Source organism: Argiope bruennichi, chromosome 7, assembly GCF_947563725.1.
Source record: "Argiope bruennichi chromosome 7, qqArgBrue1.1, whole genome shotgun sequence".
In the NCBI taxonomy this organism is placed as follows: Eukaryota; Metazoa; Arthropoda; class Arachnida; order Araneae; family Araneidae; genus Argiope; species Argiope bruennichi.
In genome coordinates this window covers 93,353,426-93,378,519 of record NC_079157.1, presented here as the reverse complement: position 1 = coordinate 93,378,519, position 25,094 = coordinate 93,353,426, and the positions used below count along the sequence as shown (strand labels likewise).

At 26.4% G+C, this 25,094-nt stretch overlaps 1 protein-coding gene across 2 annotated transcripts; it reads left to right on the top strand.

Moving 5' to 3' along the window:
- The first annotated feature begins 2,995 nt into the window (after positions 1 to 2,995).
- On the top strand, positions 2,996 to 24,988 carry LOC129975948 (dnaJ homolog subfamily C member 5-like). Of its 2 annotated transcripts, XM_056089248.1 has the most exons (8): positions 2,996 to 3,131; positions 5,234 to 5,332; positions 9,350 to 9,431; positions 10,360 to 10,416; positions 15,116 to 15,268; positions 16,139 to 16,267; positions 18,763 to 18,828; positions 20,552 to 24,988. In XM_056089248.1, exons 2-8 carry the CDS (start codon positions 5,304 to 5,306, stop codon positions 20,735 to 20,737), a joined length of 702 nt encoding a protein of 233 aa, XP_055945223.1. In that variant the 5' UTR covers positions 2,996 to 3,131; positions 5,234 to 5,303; the 3' UTR covers positions 20,738 to 24,988. The 2 variants fall into 2 exon arrangements, with proteins under 2 accessions (XP_055945223.1, XP_055945224.1); XM_056089249.1 differs by lacking the exons at positions 2,996 to 3,131; positions 5,234 to 5,332 and adding an exon at positions 6,535 to 6,633.
- The last annotated feature ends 106 nt before the right edge of the window (positions 24,989 to 25,094 follow it).

Genomic DNA, 25,094 nt, shown 5'->3' with positions numbered 1-25,094 from the left:
TAAGCGACAACTAATAAACAATGTGAAGCCAAACTTCAGAGATAAATTGGAAAAATAAATTGCGCGGGAGTGTGTTGGGAGGGCGACAAATGTCACGGACCGAGAAGAATCTGGCATTTTTGGAACTGAAAACACTTTAGTGATTGTCCGGTAAATGGATTGATACGAGCGAAAAGAAAATGTATATAAATGAAATGATTAACATACAGGATGAAACACATGCAAAGAAACGCCTAACCCATGTGCAGTATTTTTACTGTGACTGTGTATGCAAACACTCATACTTCAGCAGCGATTTTTGGTACAATTTATTTAGTTTTGAAACTGTACCAAATATCCTAGACCTTTCTAAGAATTCAGAAATAAAATTTGTCTTCATGTCATTCATTAATTTTAGTTGCAAATACCTTCAGACAGGAAACTGTATTTAATAAGCATACTGTGATTTTTTAGTCAAAAAATACGCTTAATTAAATAATGCTAAATTTAGTTGGTGAAAAGAAATCGTTAAATAGTTTTTTTTTTTTTTTTTTAACAAATCTTTATAAGCTTAAAGAAACTTGTAGTTGTTTCGTAAAATGGAGTGGAACTTTTTGCAATTTTGTTTCTTCAATGGAATTAATATCTAGAAAATTTTGATACAAAAATTGATAAGAATTATTGGTTGAAATTGATATTTTCTTCTGCAATTTAATCAAAAGATGTTATATAATCACAGATAATATTGCATTTCAATTAAAAGTTATTTAGTTTCATCAACTGATAACCTGCATTAAAAATTTGCTATTTTGCCTGTTTTATAGAGAGCAAAAAATATTGCTGCAGTTCAACGTCGTTATCTTAAGAAAAATCCGACTCATGGTATCGCTGCATAAATACTATTTATCATGATAATTGATACAATTATCAGGGTAAACATTTTACATGATAACTGATACAATTTTATTGTTAATTTCGATAACAGTAAAATTGTACTTTATTTCAAAATATAAAAAGAGCAATACAAAAAATATAATAACGTAACTTTAAAAAATGATTAGCATCTTGTAACACAGGAAAATAAAATGCAAATAGAAATATCGGAGGGGGGGGGGAATGGGATCAAGCAATTTCGTTAAGAAATACTGGTATCTTTTGGCCCCTTTTCATTCATGAGAATATTTTACAAAACGATGTAAAGCTGGCCATAGTTGAAGTTGAGAAATTTCGCCAGTCATCCGCTGAACAATAATTAGGTTCTAAATTAAATTAGGGCTTTGAAGAAAATGCAGAATATCCGAGCAGGCTTTCTTGTTGAATGTCGAAAGTTGACTGCCGGCTAAAGCAAAAAAGGGAGAATTTTAGTAGGATTCGATGCCTGAAAAAAATCTTTCGATCTTCCCCTAAATCTTGTATTTTAGTAACGTTAAAAGAGTTGTTGACAAGAAAGGGATCTGTAGTGACCGTAAATTCTTTATTTCTGAACCCTCCTTGAAATATGATAGAAGGACGAGTATTCATTTCTCTGACATAGTTCGTCTCTGATTGGATGTCAGCCGCTTTTTTATTCTGACTATGTTCCGTATCTCTTTTAATCACATCTATATAAGGTGTGATAATTTTTTTAGAGTGTTTATTTCTTTGAGATCCGAAATAATTTGGAATCAATTTTGATTAGAAGCCCTTTTAACAATTTCTGATGCAAGTGGGGATTTTGCCAGAATTTTTTCAGACTCTTGTTTATTTTCGATGGCGCAATCTTTGTTAATTTTTTCTTTTTCTTTCACAGATATTGGGCAGGACTGGTGTTCACTGCACAGAGTGGTTCATTGACATTGTTTTAAATGTCATAGCTTGGACAAAGTGGTCTAAGCTATGACATTTAAAACAATTTTCACCTGTAATTGTGCAATTATGATCAACCAAATCCGAACCGTATTGAAATATCTCTGATTTTTGGTTCAATTATTTTGGAAGTGACCAAAACCGAAGGATTTGTGGAAAATTTTGAGATTTTCCTGATTTTTTTGTGTTTTTAAAATGCATCCAAATGGTTTGATCTTTTCAAGAAATGTGGTTTCCAATTTCGTTAATGGGATTCTGTTCTTGGGAATTCTTTTTGTGTATTTGACAATTTTCCTATTAACACAAGATGCCCAACAACATTATTAAGATATCTAAACGATATTGGCCTTCATTCAGAATGTCAGACAACATCGTGGAGTTACCATACAATTCTTATTAGTACAAGATACTGTATAATATTTTCACTATGTTGTTCGATTATCTGAATGTCTGCTAGTATAGGAAAGATATCGTGACAATGTTGTTCGGTATTTTGTGCTAACAGGGTTAAGGATTGGAATTTTATGCTCTTTTACCAGTTCTTCAGCGATGTCAGTGACTGAAGTTTTCCTTTTGTTTATTTTTAACGATGTCCTGAGTTGAATTTTCAAGGGCCCTGCATCTAATTAGAACGTTTCCGATTTGCTTTAGTTTGAGAAGATATTGACTATTAAAGAATGACTTGTTATCATAATGAGTTTCTTGCTTCTTGTAACAAAGTAATTATCCTCCCTCCGAAAAAAATTGTCGAAAGTTAAGTAAAGTTTTTTTTTTGTGTGTGTGTGTGAGAAAACAGAACAAATATCATTAATTGTATCTATAATAATTCTGATATTCTTGGCTCCATGCGCAGTGGTGATACTAACTTTATCTTCTTCAGAAAAACCTTTGAGAAATATATTGATCCTTATTTTCGATTGGTTTTTCATAGTATTCTTCTATTTCCGCAATACCATGTTTCGACATAACAAAGGAAAGCACCAATTCACCCGAGTGGTGACACTAGAAAAGGAAAAGTCACACATACTTGAAACAGCAAATAACTAATATACAATGAAAAAATAAAAATAATAAAAAATACATTTGAACAACCGCCAAAGACCAACGACTTCATTTGTTCATCCTCTTACCCCACAGTTTTTTTTATTGTTGTGTACATTATTTTAACTGTGACTGCGTAAGTGTATTATTTTTTTTTATGTCAAAAAGCGGTTTGTGTACTTCGGAAGTATTCGCCTGTGGAGTGAGAGAATTGTATTTTAATTTTAGTATAAACTTGTGGTGAAGGAATAGTTGAATGCCATTAGGTAAACATTTCATTTCAGTTAATACTCTGTGAAAACCTTGATGTAACTTTCGTTAAAAAATGAATTCTGGGTCAAAAGTTGAAGTATTGTTTGTTTCATTTATTGAATTATTTGCTATTCTTAAGTATGAAAGAAAATTTAATTTTGATATAAATTATTTTCTTAAATACCTTTGTCATATTTTCTGCAGTATTATTCCGAAATCTAAATGTGTTATACTTTCACAAACTGAGTTTAATCATCTTCATTTATGATATAGATAATGTTTTTCGCAGCTTGTACGTATGTTTTACTATTCTGAAAATTCAGACGAAATTTGAATAACTCTTGCTACTTGAAAGAATGTGAGAATCTTTTCCTCGATATATTTTACAGGGAGTGTTTTTTTACATGTAAACAGTTAACCGCGTTAAAGGTATCTCTCTCAAGTAATGCTTATGAATTCAACAATTGCAGATTCTCTAAATCAGTGTAGTTTTTTTTTTTTTTAACTGCATTTTCTTTACGACTTGTTCTGCTTTCTTATAAATAATTTTTCTGTCCTTTATTTTATAAATATACTCATTTATATAGATGTTTTAGAGAATGTATTCTAAAGATAAACATTTTTTATATATATTTTCTTTATTTGAAGTGTGTTCTGAACATATTATAAATAATATTTTGTGTATAAATGGTGCTGTTTCTTAAACATTACTGAGTAAAATCAAGATTTCTTTTGAAGATGAAAATTAGTGCTTCTTCATTTTTCAAAACATTAAAAGATAAAAGCTGGAATTTTTAGGTTCTATTTGTAGTTACCTACTTTTGTCCCTTATTATCAATAGAAATACCTGACTTATTTAGAATATTATAATGTGCAAGTAGAGCCTCTCTTCTTATATTAGCTGTTCTCACTTTTGCATCTACTATACTTTAAAAATAAGAGTATAAAATTATATTTAAATGTATTATCAATGATGATTCTCATAGAAATTTTGTCAGGGTTTTGGAGCTTTTATCATCTGAGATTTCCAAATATGTGAAGCATTGCTTTATTATCGTTAAAAACTAAAAGTATAAATATTTTCAGAACTTTACTTTTTTCTTTAAAAAATTTGAATATTTATATATATTGTATTAATATTTTATTATTACTAAGCATTATTTATTGTATTACAATTTATATGAATTCTTTAAATTTCTCATTTGATTTACTTACATTTTTCATTTATACATCTAATATCTACTTAATAACCTTGAGCTGATCTTAGTCAGCCATTGCTATACATAATATCTCATTCGGGAGTGGCAGATTATAATGCTATATAATCTTACAGAAATATTTTAGTTGTTATATGTCTGATTCAAAATTTGAATTACTAGATACAAGAAATATTCCATGTATAAAAGTAAAAATGAGATGTTTCAGAATTATTCTCGAAGAGATGATTTGCATATTGCACTCTTTTGTAAGTACTCTTAAGCTATTAAAATATTATTTGTAATTGTAATGAAAAGGAAATTTTATTGACATCCTTTTCTTTTGTTATATTTTATTTGCAATTTAAAATATTTTTTAGACTGATGGACCACAAAGTGAAATCTTGGTAATCAGTTAAAATTACTGTTCAACCAAAAAGTAGAAAATGATGCATATGATATGCGCTACATGAGATGGAAACTTGATCTATTAGGCTTTGAAGTTTTTGTTATATTATTCTTCTTGCATTAAGGCTATTTTGTAGATTATATTTTACTTGTTTTAAAGTATTTTGTTCTGAATGTATTATTTAAATAGATAAATGCAATGAAATCAATTTAGTTTAACCAATAAAAAGAATCAAATTTTAATATTGTTTTGATTCTTTTCTTTGATTCCTCAGGTATCATTTGATATTAGTTGCTTTTAATGATTAGATTTTAAATATTTACGCTGCAAATGCTTAATATTTGAAATTTTGAATAAAAATTGACTTAACATGTTGGAATATATATATTCTTTTAGATTAGTGCAAAAACTTCAATTTTATAAATTTTAAAATGCTGTTAAATTCTCTATCTTATGATGAAAAATTAATAAATATTATGAACTCTTAATAATTTTTTTTTTAAATCCTTAGATGAAGACATACCTCACTTGACTGTTGAATCTTTTAATTTCACTTCTGTATCTCTATATTACTATACTTGATGGCAGGCCATCCCTCTCGTAAACTTAGGTAAGTAGTCACATAAAGATATTTTATCATCACTGTATTTCTTAAATGAATTGTTTAAATTTTAATATTTTATGTACTTCTTTAAAGAGACACAATGCTTCTTTTTTAGGTTTCTTTTGTACACGTAGTATTGCTATTTTATAAAATGTATTTACTGTAATTTTTATTTCCTGGAATTAATTATAGAGTAGCAGATACTGGAAATTAAAGATAGTTCCTTTTTTACAGTAAAGGAAGGGGATGAGTTTTATTCCATTCATGTGGCAATATTTCAAATGTATTTTACCCTGTGGCTATGGCAGATTGAATGCTATCCACATGGAATAAGATATATTCTAAGTGCTGTTATGGAGAGTGAAAATTATAATTTCAAAAGTATATTTATATTTTAAATACAACATTGTTTTTTAAATAAAAAAAAATACTCTTATATTAAGGTGTTTTTTAATGGTATTATTAAAATGGATGATCACTTAAGCATTTCAGATTGGAATTACTCATGTCACAGAAATGAGTGCATATATTGCAATATTAAAAGGTTTATATTGTTAAAATTTCATGGCATTACTGAGTAAAACTGTTTTTATTTAATTTCTGTCAAAAATTTTTCTTAATAATATACCTATTTTAATAATAAATTGAATTTTTTTATATATTTGAAGTTGAAAGATATTTCAATAGAGTCAGAAACTGTAGGATTTCTGTCAGTATGTTTGTTTCTGATATATTTAAATGTTTCTGATGTTTGTTCAAAATGTATCTGATTTGTTTGTCTTCAAAACAAAGAACTTTCTGCATCTGAGTCAGTTGCCTGTTAATGATAGTGCTGATGGTAGATGTGATAAAATCCTTGTAGAAAGCTATTTCTATCAATTGTTAACATGTAAGAATTTGCATTAGATTTTCTGTTTCTGTTGCCTGATCTCGCTGCCTAACTTTGATAAATTTAGTATTTTTTAACAGACCTATATAGATTATATCTTGGGGGGGGGGGGGAAGTAGATGACAAAAAGATTTAAAATATTTCAAACATAGCCAAATGCTGTGTCAGTTTGAGTAGTTGATGTTAAATTTAAAAAATATTCTAATCATTCTTTGAATTTAATTTTATTGAGCTATAACTTGTTTTATGTAAACTTTTTAAAAAAGTGATTGAATCGGTTAACATGTTTGTTGAGAGTGAATGTTGTTAATTCTGTGCTTTAGGATATACAATGCTAGTATTTCCGTCTATTGCATAATTTTCTACTCTATTTAACATTCAAAAGAAAAGACTTAATGACGGACACACTATCATTAAGGTAAGATTCCTTCTCAAAACCTGGCATGAATCCATAGATTATTTAGTAGAATTTGGTGTTGGATCTCCCTAATTTATAATTTGGAGACTTCATTTTGATTTTAAAAATCTTTGATCTTATTGAATATTTAATGAAAACAAATTTTTACTAAACTTCATCAGGTTTTGGTATTGTGGTGAAAATATTTTCTTTATATTGATTCTCTTAGGGAGGAAGGTATAATTTTACTGTACAAATATAGATATCAAAAACTTTAAAAGCTATGTGTATAAATATTATGATGTTTAAAATAATTCTTGGTAATATAATCCTAATGAAAATATTTCTTATAAAGAATAATACAAGTTTGATAGTTGTGAGGTATAAATTCATTTTTACAAATTGTGATAGAATTGGATGCATATAAATTTTTCTTCTTGAAAGTAGATTTTTAAAAAAAATATTTTTTCATACTTGCTTAGAGCTTTTAATAGATTAATTATTTCAATATTTAAATGTAGATCAATTTTTTTTTCCTCTGGTGGAGCTACGTATGTATTGCAAAATCATCAGGATTTATTCTTCACTCCTCTTTAAACACTGGTCTTTTACAGTCTAATCTTTCTATATATACTTTTTAATCATGATTTTATATTTATCACCATTTACATGATAGCAGGGTCTATTACAACTTAAGAGAACAAGGATACATGCTTCTTTTCCTTCTATGCCACCAAAAGAGATGGCAAATCACACTTTCTAATGAATTGAAAAGGAAGAAAATAACTTTACTATTTCTCCCTAAAATAAACATTTTTTATAGATATTTTGAACATTTACTTATATTGATAATTAATGATTTAATTATAATCTTTCACTTGGTATGTGGAAAGATTCCAGTTTAGAGTTTCATATTGAAAGTATTTTATGGAATTTGCAGAACTAATTTGAAATATTGTTGAGGTATTTTGGCTTTAAGTTTGATAATCATGAGGTGGTTAATTATGAATTTTGATTCATTTGTTTCATTTTTTATGCAAAATATGTTACTATTTATTCAATATTTCATTTTGATGTATTTTATTCAATGGCACTGATACAATAAGCATGATAAATTTTCTTCTTGAATTGGTTTTTACTGCTTTTCTATTTTTCAATTGGAAGTACAATATTTATATTTTACTCATTTGATCTTGGATTGAAAATTTAAAGAATATATATTTTCTATTAAACTTTATTCTACTATGTTGACTAACTAGTTCTGAAAGATTTAGAAATAGCTTTTGCTAATGTAATCACATTATGAATTAAAATTATTTGTATGCTGTTTCATTTCTTTGTAGATGTTTCTTTAGAAATTTCTTATCTAAGATCATAAGCCTTTATTTACTTAGCTGTTAATACTTTATAAAGTCATGTCTGGTCAAAGATTTTGGCTTAGTGTTGAAATCTCAATTTCTAAGTTGATACTTTGTTGCATCCGAAATACTTCACTATGTACGCTGAGTTAATGCAGCATTGAAGTTCGAAGTATGGGATACCAACTCTTATGTCATTCTCATCATCTAACCATGATTATTTCCTTCATGATCAATTTTTTTGTATCTCACACCTATGTATCATGTTTGCAACTCACTTATATAGCTTCAAGTTGGTACTTAACCTATCAGAATCTAACGTAATTAAAATAATAAAAAAATCTTGAGTTATTTCTACATGAAAAACTAATATTTCTAATCAAGTCATATCAAGGTGAATATTATTTAATGGTTAATATAAATTAGTTATTAAAACACTGTTATTAAATAACTTAGCTTTGAATCTCCTGGAAATTGTATAGATGAGAAGTAAAAATGTAAGCAAATTGTCTCCTATTGTGTGTGTGTGTGTGTGTTTGAAATATCATGGTTATCATGATTTATTAGTTTTGAAGAATATGAGAATATTCAAGGCTTGAAAATATCACTGATCCAACACTAAATAATTTTATCCCTTTTTTTTTTTTTTTTTTTTTTTTTTTTTTTTTATTCTTCTATTTAGAATAGTCTTTATAAAAGTATTAGCTGTTGTTTTCCTCTAATATTTTTAGTAGAATAGTGCCTTTGCATGACTTCTATTTTGAAAGTTTTTTTTGCAAAGAAAAATTATGTATTATTTAAAGAAGTTTGAAACTGGCACAAGTTGTATCTTGATAGACATTAAAAAAAAAAAAGATAGATTTAAAGAAAGATAATAAAAAGTCTATTAATCAAAATAAATTGATTTCAAAAATTTATAAGAACTATATTAAAGATTTTATATATTACCACTATTTTCTGATTTTTGTTAGAAGTTAGTTATTGGGAACCAGCTAATTCCATTTTTGCCCTTGTTAAGTAATATGTAATTACAAAAGTGTTATATTTTTAAAATTTATTTTTAGCAGCATTTTAGGGAAAACAGTTTCAAGATTTAAATAAATTCACATTTTAATTCTTTTGTCATTTTTAATTTAAAATGTCAAAAGAAGAGTATAAGAGTAAGTAATTTCTTGGTAATATTGATAATTTGTTGCTCAACTGTATTTCTATAACTATATCATATTGTCAGAAATTGTCAATGAAATTTGTGTTATCTGTTTTATTTAATGGCTTATTTTTGTAAACATATTTATTGGTTTATTTATAGATTCCAAAAAATTTATATAGTATTATTTTTTTTTTTTTTTTTTCCTTTACCATCATTTTATTTACTTTAGCACAACTGGTGATAGTCTGTATCAGATTTTAGAATTACCAAAGACTAGTACCAAAGATGAAATCAAAAAGAAATATCGTCAGGTAATAATGACTAAAATCTATTCTTAATTATATAATATAAATATTCTATTTGGTATAATATAAATTTGCTTCTTTTAAGCATTAAATGCTTGTTAGCTTAAATTACAAACCATATATTTGTAATATTAAAATAATTGATATTACATTATGAATGATGTAATAAATATCAGGTTTTTCTCATTGTTTTATTTCTACTTCCTACTACCCATTCTGTTTCTTTTGTTATTAAACTTATTTGATTTGTTTACAAAATTAAAATTTTAATTATAGATGGAGAAAAACGAGCATTTAATTTTTTTCATGAGTGATTACATTTAATGAAATTTATTCTTGATATGAATGTCTTGTAATTTTGACATATATTCTGTAGAAATTTTATGTATATGATTATATTTCATTAATAGAGATTTTGCCAAATAATACACATTAGATTAGACGCTCTAATAATACAGGTTAGGTCTAAGATAAAACATTTTCAAACACTGAAACGTTTTTCCACAAATTCTTATGATCAATTTTACTTTTAAAAAAAAACTTATTTTTAATATTTTCTCTGAATATCTCAAAATACTATATCTGTTATTCTAAGTTACTTATTACTAAATTATTCGAGACATTTTCACTGTAAAAAATCCAACTTATAATGAATTTTAATTCTGCAATTTAATTTTCCACTTTGTAGAAATGCTTCTTGATTTTCAAAAAATATTTTGAATTTTCTTGTTTAATGTTCTGATAAGCTGGGGAGTTTTAAATAATTGTGTAAGCATTATTTTAGAGCATTTAGATGAAATAATGAATAAGAATGAATGATAAGAAATAATGTTCTAAGAATGATGAAATTTCACATTCATATTTTAGCAAAAGTGTTTGTTCTGTTTATATTTATACTTCTATTTTGCTATTAACTTGTTAAATTTTATTTCAGCTAGCTTTGAAATATCACCCTGACAAAAACCTTGAAAATCCACAGGTTGCAGAGAAGGTAATTTGGCTTTCTTTTTATTTACTATTGAAATTAAGTAAAACATTTTAATTGGATGTTTACTTATTAGATTATTGTAGTAATCTGAAAAGTATAAATTGCTTAATGAATCTATATGCAGTATATTTGCTCTTTTTAAAAATTTGGGAGTTTTACTGAATAATCTTTTAAGCTTTAGAATTATATTATATAGATTATTATAGATTTTCTTTTATTTGTGGTATTTTACTAGTTAATTTTTGCCTAACTTTCTATTATACAAGTAGCATCACCATAAAAGAAATATCATAATTATTACAAAAATGTGAAAACTTTATTGAGCTTTATTGAATTTCAACAATTCCAAATGCGAATTTAAAATACAGGGTGTCTATAAATGATGGACCCGATTTTAAAAAATCATATTTTCAAAAGTTCTCGACGGAATAAAATAATTAATTCGTAAAAATAACGAGAAAAGCACGAAGTTTTTTTTGTTACTAACAGATGGCAGCCATTTACGATCGCTGAGAGTAAGAAGCCCAAAATGGCGACATTGAGTGAGAAGAGTTTTTGTGTGTTGGAGTACGCAAGGGTTTTTTCGACTACTACTGTTCAACGTGCTTTTAGAATTCAATACGGTAAAGAATCACCAACTAACAAAAGCATTTTGCGATGGTATAAGCAGTTTAAAGAAATAGGTTGCTTGTGCAAAAAGAAAAGCAGCGGCCGGCCAAGCCTTACGAACGACGCCGAGAATTAGGAATGCCACATCAAACGGTATGGAAAGTTTTGCGTACAAAATTACAGTTTAAACCGTATCGTTTACAGTTGCTGCAACAAATAACAGAGAATGATAAAGTGTGTCGATTAGACTTTTGTAAACGCATACTAATGGAATTACAAAATCCAAATTTTGCCAAAAAATTGGTATTTTCAGATGAATCGACATTCCATTTATTAGGACATGTTAATCGTCACAATGTGAGAGTGTGGGGAAGTGAAAATCCTCATTAATTTCAACAGTTTACGAGAGATTCACCCAAAGTAAACGTTTTCTGTGCAATGTCGTGAAAAAATTTATGGGCCTTTTTTCTTCGGTGAAAAAACTGTCACAGGTGACAATTATCTCGACATGCTGGAAATTTGGTTATTTCCGCAACTGCTTGAGGACAGTCCCGATTTTATCTTCCAACAAGATGGAGCACCACCTCATTGGTCTTTGACGGTTCGTAGTTACTTAAACAATGTGCTTCCACAAAGATGGATAGGCCGTGTGGGTGACGATGATTTAACGTTATTAACATGGCCACCAAGATCTCCTGACCTAACCCCATGCGATTTCTTTCTATGGGGTTACGTGAAAGACCTTGTTTTCGTACAGCCAATGCCGAAAACACTCCCAGAATTGAAACAACGCATTTCTGCAGCATTACAAAACATTATTAGAAACATGTTACAAAATGTGTGGAATGAACTAGATTATCGATTGGACGTATGCCGTGTGACAAAAGGGTCCCATATCGAACATGTATAAGGTAAAAAAACTATCTGTTGGTAACAAAAGAAAAACTTCGTGCTTTTCTCGTTATTTTTAAGCATTAATTATTTTATTCCGTCGAGAACTTTTGAAAATATGATTTTTTAAAATCGGGTCCATCATTTGTAGACACCCTGTATTGTGCTCCTAGGGCAATATATGATGAAGCAAACCAAATCTCATTTTCATCAACAATTTGATTTTATATATATATATATATATATATATATATATATATATATATATATAATATAGAATTTTAAATGAAGTTTTTATATTTTTTGACTGCAATATTAATTCTTTCTATAGATAATATCTAATACCCTTCTTAGTGAGTTACATTTTTTTTTTTTTTCAAATATATTAAATGTTCAAAAAATTAAATCTTTAAATGGCAAATTAGAAAAAAAAATGCAGTTTTAAGATTGTATTAGTTTTATTTTATGATTGTAATATATGAATTATGTTTAAAAGGACAAGTAAAGTTAGTGGTCTAAATCATTATAGGAACAAATATAAAATGTTATATAAAAAGTTTATTGATAACTGTTATAATGAAAAAACCTTGGAAAATTACCATTTTTGTTGATGGCAACTGTCAAAAGATGTGTTTTTATATTGCATGTCTCTAATATTAATATTTGCTGTAAGAGTAAAAATTTATTTAAAAAATGAAAAATAATTGCTGGTTAAATTGTTCCATTGTAATACAATTTCAAAGTGATCTAAAAAAATTTGTGTATTATGATAAAAAATAAATTAAAAATGTCTATATAAGGTTCTGATCTTTATATGTAAGTTTTATAGCAAAGTTAATAATAAAAAAATAGAAATTAAAAAAAAACTTACCATGTAAGTTTATATATATATAACTTACTTACTTAAAAGAGAGAGAAGACACTCTTTGAAATTTAAGCTTCACTTTTATTCTATATTGGGAGGCATAATTTATGTACAAGAGTGCAGGAAAACTGACATTCACAATATCAGAAGAATTGAAAAAGGAGAAAGATTTATTACCAGTTTTTATATACCATAGGGTTCTAGTGAGGATTTATTTTATATCCATGTCAATTTAGAATTGGGAAATCTAGGTATCTTAAAAAGAATGTGCTTAGCTCGACAATTTCGTACAATTTATTTCATTGTTCAGACCTAAATGATTTTCATTGTTGCGCACCTTTAACCTTTTTTGATTAACTATAGATATTTAGGGGGGTTTTTTGGTTAAATTTATTTATTTTAAAGTTTTTACCCATTTGTGATAAATGAGGCATACTTATAATAAAATTTCAGAATGTTGTCACACTCATAACCAAGATTTAACTTCAGGAATAAGTAATTATGAATATTCAATTTTCATTCTTTTTTAGAGTATCCCTCTTTAGCTTGAAATTGTTTCTTATTGTAGTGTGCTTAAAATTTTTTAATTAATACTAAAAAATATTTTAAAGAAAGAATCTTTTTTTAATTTTTTTTTTTTATTGAATAAGCCGTTAATATATTTTGTAAACCATGAAATATATTCTGCAAAACTACAAAAATGACTTTTCTTTCTGTTTTTAAATTTTTTATAAACAGCTTCCATTTCCTGGATTTGATGAAGCTTTGTCACTTTCTTCATTTAAATTAAAGTACAAATTTTACCTGAAACTAAAAAAAAAATGAAAATTTAAAAGAATTATGCAGCATTATGAACAGAATGTGTGAGACTTCTAAAATAGTGTAAGATGCATGGCCATCAAAATTTGAAGTTTATAAACACTTTGCTGAAGAAGTTATGTATGAAAAATTAATTTGAATTTTTGTAGAAACTAATTCTGCCAAAAGAGGCTAGTGTATCTTAAATGCATGTTTATAGTCAAAGAATAAAATTTGATATTTATATTATTCACTTGTATTCATAAATAAATTTTATGCATCATAATAAAATATTAATATGCTTTATATTGTTTACAAATAGTATTTGAGCAAATATAATTTATTATTGATAACAATTAAAGCATGACTGAGCCAGTTTCATTATAACCAATTCTGACATAAAATGTTTTATATTCATTAATTTCAAGCAAAATTTAGCTTCAAGTTGTAGCTGTGTTTAAAATTTACTTGCAGTTTCATGAGTAAAAATACAATTTCACAGATAAAATTGCTTACCTTTCTAAAAAATATAATTGCTTCCTAAACCTCATTTTTAACCAAAATTTGCATAATTTTTTTAACCCATTCCTGAGATTTTTATCATATAGAATAGCTAAAAACTATCCCTTTCTTGTTTCAAAACATTTTTTATCTTAGCATACAGTTCCAATTTAAAGGGTGCAAAATTAAAAAAAAGAAAGAAAAAAATTTGTATATATATATCTGAATTATAAGCATTAAAAAAAAATGTTAAATGGGTACTATTATACATTTATTTAAATTTTTTAGTCTAAAAATTCAGTTATTATAAATCATTTATGTACACAGGCTAAGAATCCATTGTATAAGCATTAAAGCAGGGATAACTCACTAATATTAATTGTAACAAAGAAAAAATGAGATTAAATTATTGCATATGAACATGTCTAATTATAGATTGATGAATTCTTCCAATTTATTCCTGGAAGGAGTTACTAGAAATATTTAGGGTTAAAGCTATTCTATATATTATAGTTTGTATTCAAAACTAATAAAATTTTATTTTCTGCAAAAAAAAAAAAAAACTATTTATAGGTTGAAGATCTTGAACCAGAAGACACCTGCTGCAACAGTTAATTGCTTGTATTTGTATACATTTCTACAGATTTGTCATATGATCACTGAACCAAATGTTTTAACTTTTTTTTATTAGAATCTTTATAATCGTTTAAAAAAATTTAAAGAATTTTCCAATATTGTAATATTAGCATTTATCACCAAAATATATTGTCCATTGCAATAATCTTAAATGAATCTACTAAGATTTTCATTTCATCTGAATTTTTTAAAAATTTATAGGTATTAGAAATTTGTTAACTATATTTAAATGTTAATAGATAAAGCCTTTTTAGCTTATGCTATAGTCATAATTGCAATTTAAATAATCAGTATTAGTTATATGTGATATTATTTTTACTTTTTCAAAATAAGAATTGGATTACTTTCTACCGAAAATAAGTTTGAATAAAACATCCTATTTTAATATGAATATTTTTTTAGTTCAAAGACATCAATAGAGCACACAGCATTTTGATAGATGAAACCAAAAGAAATATCTATGATAAATATGGATCTTTGGGATTGTATGCTGCAGAACATTTTGGAGAATCAAACGTGAATGCCTATTTTGTGCTTTCCAGTGGTTGGTTCAAGGTGAGACTTAACTTCTTTTTTTTTTTTTTTTTGTCGTCTTTGTAAATTTTGTGGGATTTATTATTATTATTTGTAATCACTCTAAAATAAAGGAGCCATTATGATTTTATGTGCTTTAAATGTTACTAAAATTACAAATGGATTATGATTGTAAAGGATTATTTTGAGGTTCAACTGTGGCTTTATTCAGTGTGATATTGCTTCCAAAACTTAGCACTTCATTCCACTTTTACATGTATTTCTAAGATTGAAGATTTTGTAAACATAAATTAATAATGTGCAAAAAAAAAAAAAAAAAAAAAAAAAGCAAAGATTTTTTATTATTACTTTCTCCTGAATATATTTTATTCATAAATTTTTATTTTCTGATTGTCTGCATTTGAGTTAGTAAAGATTAAATACAATAGCAGATATTTAACCTCATTTGGATTTTGCTTCTAGCTTGCAAAAGCAATTTAATCAACTGGTTCTATAAAATTTTTAGTAAATATTGTGAGATTTTAAAATTGGTATTCTATGGTAAAAATTACAAACAATGGATTTGTTTTTATAAAAATTGCAGTTTAGTGGTAATAAAAACTTACTTTTTCAATAAAAGACATATTTTTTTCTAAAAAATAGTGCCGTCACGAAAGGCATTTAATGTGTAAAAATTTATCATTTGCTTTAGTTACAATTAGGAATTTAAAAAAAAAAAAGAAAAAAAAAACTGCTCAGATGAAGGATTGATTTTTCTGATAAATTTATCATTAACAAATAATGTCATTTGAAAAAAAAAAAAATATTTTCATGTGATTATAATGAATCTTAAAATGAAATGCATTTGTATCTAAAACCTTAAAAAATATAATTTCAATGGCTTTCTTTCAGGCATTCTGTGCACTGTGTGGAATAATAACAGGGTGTTATTTCTGTTGCTGTTTTTGCTGCTGTTGTTGCTTCAACTTTTGTTGTGGTAAATGTAAACCTGAAGTGGCCGATGAAGATGAATTTGAACAGGTAAAGTATGTTTATTGTTAGGATTAGGAAGCATTTTCTATTGAAATCAATGATTTATATTTAAAATGTTATTGATTAGTATTGTATCTTACTCTTTCATTTTTTAAATTTATTCTGAATACTATTAATTTGATAATTACTTCCTAAAGTATTTTTAATATCAAGCTAGTTGAATTTATAATCCTATAATTTATTTTCAATTTTAATATGAAAGATATTGGTACAATTACAAAATCTATTTTTACTAAGAAATATTCATGTAGTGAAAAAAAGAATACAATATTAGACTAATTTGTTTCTCCCGATCAGCAGATATTATTCTATTCATTATAAATGTAGTATTTGAAAATTTATTCATCAATTCTGGATTATAGCAGGAAAAAATCTTAGTTGAGACATCTTGTTTGTATTTACAAGTCTGTGTATAAATTCTTATCCCTCTCAATAAAAATAAACACAGGTTGTGTGTTCCTTTGCAAGAATAAAGCAAATGGAAGTTTATGTTTATGACTCTCTTTTTGCATACCAAAAAAATTGTCTTACTTCATGTATGTGTAAGCATTTTTTGGCTACCTTCAAATCATTTGAATAAATGTTATCAAGTGAATTTTATTATAATTAGACATTTCTGCCATCTACTGGCATAAAAGAAAAATGTTCCTACATTATGAGTCATTAACTTCTAGACTTTGCTATTTTTCTGAGCAATATAATAGTAGCAGGCATTTAACTTATATATGTAATTTAGCAATATATATATATAATTAACTTGAATATCTGGAGCATTTTTTAAGATTATCAATTGTTGTTATTAATACCAGATGGTTTTGAATTCATAGATGATCTAGACCGTCTCTACATTCAAATACTCCAAAAGGTTGACAAATAAAATACTCCAAAGGAATACAAAAACTCCAAAAGGTTGACAAATAAAATTTGATTCTTTACAATATTACCTTTGCTAAAACCCAAACAAAATATATGAAAGGGGAGGGACAGCTTTACACCAGCATTCCAAAAAAATATTCCAGTCTGCAAAAAAAAAAAAAAAAAAAAAAAAAAAAAATTAATTACTTTGCTGCTGTTTGACATTTCTAGGATCTTTAATAGAGTTTGACGACAAAAGCTAATTACAAAATATTTTGGCACATTTAGTTTTAAGAGAGGAGCCCTATATTGAATTTTTGATTTTCTTCAATGCTGCTCTATAAGAGATGAAATACAAAACATTGTCTGACCCCTTTAATATAAAATATGTTATCACTTAAGAATTAATTTATAGCCAGGCATGGTTTTTATTATGCATTACTGGTGATCATTAAACACTATAAAGTTTGATTTTTTGTTGTTGTTGTTGATGATGATGACATCTTATAGGTGTCATAATATATTTACTGAGAAGTAATAACTGACTTTTAAAACCACATTTTTTTTAATTACTTCTAATAGATATCGAACGACCACTCAGCAGTATATCTGAATGGTAATAATTTAAAATATGCTAAAAACTCTCAATACTTGGGATGCATACTAAATCAAATATTAAGCAGCTATTATATTGAAATTCTGGCGCTTAAATGTTGAAAAAGTTTTACAAACCTTAAATTAGTCTCCAGTTATGATTGGTATCTTGATATTAACATTCTACACTTATGTCTCTCTAGCAAAATCAGTTCTAGAATAAGGCTTTCCCATTTATTCTTATGTATCACACTAATTGGAATAAACTGAAAAAGGAAAAATTAAGTAATGCTTGAATAATTACTTCACTTATGATTGCTGAAGTAGCATTGTACTTATAAATGTGATATTCTACCCTTTTCATTGGGAAGAAGTTACTGCCTTTCAAAATATGCAATAAGCTTTCTAGTTACCACCATCAAGACAGAACTTCTGCTCGTCTTCTTTCTTAGCACAATCATTGACTAGTGTTTGAAAAGTCGTAGTCTTTTTTCTTTGGTGCCTTTAAGTAATTTGGAATGAAACCCCTTAAAAGCCCTTTTTGATCTTGGTAAAATATACTTCCATTTTGTACTTTTGGCAAGGGTGATTAAAAAGTTGGAGGACCCTGAATTAATCAAATACCTTCACAGATCCCTCAATCTATTCTTAAGATGTATTCTGTTCTAGAAGGACTGATGGTGTGTTTCTGGCAGTGATGTGCACATGAGTAAACTGGGGATATGTTTTGGTCTGGATAATTTCATACTAGCAAAATATTTTTAGTTTGATCTTCAAAAATTGTAAAAAGGGTTCAGTTATTTTATTGATGAAAACTTATGAATTACAGAACTTGTACACTTAGATTAGTGATGTTTATGCAATTTAAATCTAGCATATTTTTTAAATACCCTTAGGCTTGCTTATATTCATATTAATATGAATAAAATAACTAAAATATTTTTGATTCACGAATATTTTGTAAAATGCAGATAAAAATATACATTGTTATAAAAATTATTAAATAAAATATTTTAATGTATACTTTATTATAGCAAGAAGATGGAGATGCATCAAATAATGAAGAAGACCATGACGATTCCAAATCAAAGTTAAATGAGGTATTTATATATCCACATCTTTTCTGTCTTAAAATAAAAATTTTCCCAGTATTAATTCTTTTAATTCAAAACTTTTATTAAAAATAAAATGCTTTATCTGATTGAAATATATGATAAAGTATATTATTGAATAAAATATAGTATTGAAATATGAATTTGAAAGATATCTGATAAATAATGTTAAAGTAAAAAAAATTCATTTTAACAGTTTCTATAAAGTTCTAAACTTTGTGAAAATTTTATTTTTGGTATTCTAGTAACATGAAAATATTTTTTCAAAATGTAAACTATTAATGAATAATACTGTTCATATTTTGTTGGGGGGAAAAATAAATCATTTAAAAAAATGCATTAAATAAAAACTAAACTTCTTGCTTGTTTTTAAGCAGTTCTTTTTAATATTTGATTTGCAAAATTATCAGAAAGAGCAAACAATTTATTCTTCTGTTCTAAAATTTCAAGTATCCAATATTTGGTTCCCTGTATTGGCTAAAACACACACACACAAATTGTTATTGTTATTTTTCTTTATCTAAAAATTGAAAAAAAAAGTTTTTTTTTATAGATAAAATTATTTTTTCAGTTTATTTCAAAAGATCTTTGCTTAGTTTATGCATAGTTTATTATTTGAATCATATTTTTGTTCACACTTTTTTTTAATGGGGCTTTTTCTATTTATATCATTTTCAAGTACAAAAACCTTCTGCATTTTGTCAGAAGGTTTTGCACCAATTGGTTTTGATTTCACTGAAATTGTAGTAAGATGATTGATGTAGTTGGAAATATTTTTTTACCGAACATCATGGAGAAATCTTTCACAATTTCAAATTAGAACAAAATAATATAATTTAAATTACAAAAAAAAAAATATATATTGTGATAGAATGACAAAAATAGAAAATGTGTTTAACAAGGAATTCAGAATAATGATAGTTGAGATTTTAAAATGAACAATACTTTATATAACTTCTGCTAACATGATTTCTTTTATTCAACTGAGACTAATTCTACATTGTTAATATCAGTAAGCAGAGTTATTTTTTAAATAAATTTTTGACTTAACATAGTCAATTTGTAATAAAACACATTATTTGTTTAAAATTTAAATTAAAAATACTGATATTGTCATATACGTTTTAATAGTAGTCTGCAGACAAAATCATGTGCAGGGTTATTTTCATATTATACTTGAATATCCTATATAGTGTTTCTATTATCAGCATCTTTTTTTTCAATTATAGTCTGTAATTTCTGTAGGCATTTCAAGGACACTCGTTTTCTCAACTTTTCATTCTTTCTCCTTCTCCATCGTCATGGTTTCGACAAAGCTTGTGTTTTTCCCACGCCAGTACATTTCGGGAATACCTTACCTTCTTTAATACCTTAACAGCTGTGTAAAAAAAAAAAAACAAGTGACACTCTTATCTGCCTCAGCGTTATGAAGTAGAAAATGTGACCAACTGCCTACAGAAAATACACAGACTATAATTCAAAGTTTACAGTGCTGAATAAAGTATTGGTAGATATGGCATTTTATAGACTTCTGTTATAGCATACTCAGTGAATTTTAAAAATACATTATTTATAGGATTAGGAGAGGGAAATAGAAAATCAGATGTCTGAAACCTCAGTGGTGGGTTTACTGATCGAAATAAATCTAGTTTAAATAATGAGATCATTAAACAACAACAGCATTCTGGATGAAATGTTTCTTTTATTACAGGGTGCTTCTAGCTCAAATAATCCAATTACAACTCAGCCATCATCGTCTGATAAACCAGCAGCTATACCACTGCCCTACACCGATACTCCTTATACAGATTCACCAACTTCTGAAAAAACTAGTCTGAGCAAATCCTCGCAAAAGACATATGCTACCAATCAAAATACAGATGAAGGTGAGAGTTAAGATATACATTCCATGTATTTGTCTAGGACTTCTCATGTTTTACAAATATATCTGACTGGATTTATATTTGTAATTGGTATTCCTCTTTAATGATTTGTGATTTATTCAGTTTAGATTTATTTTTTACCATTCCTACTTGAATCTTTGAAATTTATTATATTTTAAAATTTGAGCTCTAAGATTAAAGAAGTGGTTTGGAGTTTCTTTTGTGGTTCTGCATGATATATATAGATGTTGCCATCTATCAGTTTTAATGTTTAGTCAAATCAAACAAAAAAAAATTTATTTTCGAGTGAAAAGTAATTGTTGCTGTATAAAAGAAATGTCTAAATTTATGCGCATGGACTTTGAATTAGTTCAAATATTTTAAGGCAGCATAAATAACATTTTTTGCTTATATTGATGATGAATTTTTTGCATTTTGCAACTTTGATTGATAATAGAATGAATGAATTATTTTTAACATTAATTTTTTTCTCATTTAAATTGTTATTTTTTTAATTAAAGATTTGCTGTCCCCGGTGTTCACCAACTAAATACTGAAATTTCCTTATATTATCATTCTTGAAAATAGTATTTAATCTTCTCCAGCTTCAAATTTTTTAAAGTTGTCATATTTTTTAAAAATCTTTTTTATTATGCATGTATGGTAAAAAAAATTTTTTAGACAATGGCAGATTAGAATTTTAAAGTTTGTTTTCACCTCCTTTCCCCTTTCCCAGTTTTATCAATCATTAATTTTCCGTGTTTTGTTTGTTATTTAAATATGACAACCGAAATATGCATTAAATATTCTACTGTGATCATAGAATGAAAATGAGCAGCTTGATTTCAATATATCTTGAAAACAAAAGGATTCAGTGTCTGTAGGTTATGGGCAACCAAAACAAAATTTGAGTCAGTACATTCTATTAAACTGGTAAACCAAATTAACTCTTATATATTTGGCATATCTAAACAAAGTGAGGAGATGCCTTAAATCTAATATAATCAATTTACAATTAGTAATATTTTACTTATCTTATTTGTATTTAGATTAATTAAAATTAAATATTGTCTTTTTTACATAACTGACCAAGATATTTTAAATGTGGTTTTTATAGTATTGACAACAGCTTATGGAGGAAATGAATAATTATTATTTTCTGTTGATCCATTACATATGATTGATTTTTGATTTCCAACCTATTGTATCAGAACAAAAATACTTCGATCCCAGTTTAAATGCCTTTTTGGAAAAGTGAATATTTCTTGCTTTTGATTTTTCAACTTGAATAACTTCCTCTTAATTAAATTTTTTTTTAATTGTCTTTTAAGGTCTGGCCATATTTTTGTCATAGTTGGTTTCACTAACCTTTTAATTTGCCAATATATGAATTTTACTTTTCTCAATTTTATGCATACACTTTAATTATTAATCAAATTTGGAAGAAGTGAATTTCAAATAATTTGCTTTGTGTTTAATTTTAAAATATTTTCAATATCAAAATGCCATTTTTATTTACATTCCTGAGACAAGTCCATAATAAATCCAGACATTTCCCTGAATCTGAATACATATCAAGATTTGTTTCACTGCCTATTTTTTTTTTAGTAATTTTTATATAATTTTTCACACAGAATTGGATTCCTATGTTTTATGATGAACATTATTGAAAATGTAAATTTTTTTGCTGATATTTCTGCATTATCACTATTTAAAGAATACATAAATTTAAATGCAAATTTCTTAAATGTTTGACCATATGTTGTGGAAATCTTTCTGGAAAAAAGCATTTCAAAATCCTTATGGATATTTTCACATAATATGAATAATTAAATTTGCATTTTCAAGCTAAATGTTTATATACTCGAAAAATCTGTTTTTAAATTTTTCTTCAGTAATGTTGGATACAAAATATCTTGCAATAGGGTATTAACAGAAAACTCAGTTATTTAATATTTTATTAGTTTTTCATATATAAAGATGCTGACTTAATCTTGAATTTATTCCTATTATTGTGTCATTTTAATGATAAAATGAATAAGATTGTCAAACTCTGTTCATGATTTATCCCTAGTTAAATCTGATTCAAAACAGCCACCTCTATAAAAATAGTTGTTCATGTGATGATAATTTTAATTCTTTTCCTTTTTTAATACTGTAACTCTAATACTGAGTAATCTTAAGAGTTGGAAAGAGTCCTTTGCTTTTCAAAAATAATATTTAAAATGAAATAAATTTTGTTTGGTTATTAAAAGTTTGTGTTCATGCTTTTATAAAGTATCAAATCTAGATTTTAAATTCTTTTTTTAAATTATTTGTAATTTTTAAAAAATCATATTTTAATTTGAGTTAATGTTTCAGGAAATTGTCCATATGTATTTAACTAGCCTCTCTATTCTTTATTTGTCTGCATAAACTGATTTTGTTTTCTTTTCATATATTTACACATATGTGAATTGTCATTTTAACCAATAGTCTTTCACTATGACGCCAATAGTAACTTTTCCAAAGCAACAGATGAAAATGTAGTATTTTCATTAGAATAAGAAAGTTATTTGCAACAATTTTCTTCACTGTTAACTTTACTAGTATATAGTGATAATACTCCAGAATAAACACGTTATTTTTCTATGTTATTTATAATGAATATTCTTAAAATACTATGCCTCACATGCTGCTATTTGGTGTGCCAGTTTGATTTTTGGTTTGCTCTTCTATTTCTATCTAAACAAGAATATTTTGCTTTTAGTCCATTAATGCCCAGTTTGATTTATTTCAACTATATTTTAAAAACCAGAATTGAAGTAATGAAAGTTGAATGAAATTCTGAAGAAAGAAAGAAAAAAAGGAAAAGGAAGAAATTTAAGTTTAGTAGAAAACCATTTTCAAAGTTTTTTTATGGCTATATATTAAAATACTTAAAATATTCTTAAAAATCACTATCTTATTACTTTTAAATTTCCTGTATTACTTCAGAAATAAATAAAGGAACAAAATTATAATTATTTGGTTTAATAATGAAGCTAATAGTTAGTGTATTCCATTAGGAAATGATTGGGCAAAGTTAAATAGACGCAATAAAATTTGTTCGGTTTAGCCACTGAAGTAAAATATAACTATTTTATAAATTAAACTCTGGGCATTATTGGGTCAAAGTTCTCTTTATTGACATGATATTACTATTAATTTTTGTTATTGAAACCCTAAGCAGCATTGTTGTACTTGTAAAAATCTATAATAAAATAGAAACTGAAATCAAATTTTCAATTTCATTGCAATTTTTCGATTATTGTGTGTTGTTATTATACTATTCTTTTTTTTTATTGAAAGTAATTAAAGAATGTATAAAATTATTTCAAAAACATTTTATAATATATTTATACATGCTATAAAATACTGTATTTTTCTGTCATTTTGGAGATCTTAAGAACGAACTAGCAGTAATGGATGTTATGTTTTGAAACTCTTATTCCTTAGTAATATTGTAATTAAGCTCTGTTTTTGTTTTTAAAGTCAAGTAAAAATGAAATTTTGATGGCTATCTTTAATTTGACTTAATTTTATTTGTTTTGAATATCTGTATTGGCTGTAAAACTTCTTTCATTGTAAAGTGCTTTTCAGTACATCTTTATGTATAGAAAGTATAAGTAACATTACTAGTCTTAGTTCTTGTATGAATGGTAAAAGTTTAGAAAGACATTACATCTAATGCATAAGGTAAAAACAGAAATTTTGGGTAATGAGATTTGCTAATATGCTTTCATTTTAATTGTGCTTAATTTTGCATTATAGCTAAAGAGAAAAAAACTGGCTAGCCAAAAGTCACCAACTTGTAGATCCTTAATAAATGTTTTTAAAATGCTCAATCTTGCATTTTTTTAATTGATTTATTAAGTACTTAAAGAGCTTGTAAGAATAGACTTCAGGTATGGCAGCGTTATTAGATCTCATTTCATGTTTTAAGGACTGTTCTCACTGAAGAATATAGGAACAATTCTTAGTTACTAAAGCAGTATCGTTAAATACCACATCTGCTTCTTGGTGCTTGATTTAAAACTTTTATTTGTATTCTTAAAAATGAAATGAAAGTAGGAGAGTTTTGTAAGCAGTAGCCATTATAATCCATACAGTCCACATTATTTTATTGTAAAGCTAATTTGTGCATGGATGTATATAAATGTTCAAAGATTTATTGTAAAGTGTTTTATATTTTTTAACTGTAGTGTTGTTCATATTTAAATAAAATTTTCTGTAATCATATTGTACTTAACTTGTACTTCATTTCAATCAAATGCATTCGTACACTAAACATTTGGAATCAAGGCTACAAATCTAATGTTAGTCTGCAAATTGGTCCCAGATTTTAACAAC

Excerpts from the sequence above, each read along its gene's own strand:
- LOC129975948 (XM_056089248.1), top strand. The coding sequence starts at position 5,304 with ATGGCAGGCCATCCCTCTCGTAAACTTAG. Across the intron at positions 9,432-10,359 it reads TCAAAAAGAAATATCGTCAG|CTAGCTTTGAAATATCACCC; the intron begins GTAATAATGACT and ends ATTTTATTTCAG. Across the intron at positions 18,829-20,551 it reads CCAAATCAAAGTTAAATGAG|GGTGCTTCTAGCTCAAATAA; the intron begins GTATTTATATAT and ends CTTTTATTACAG.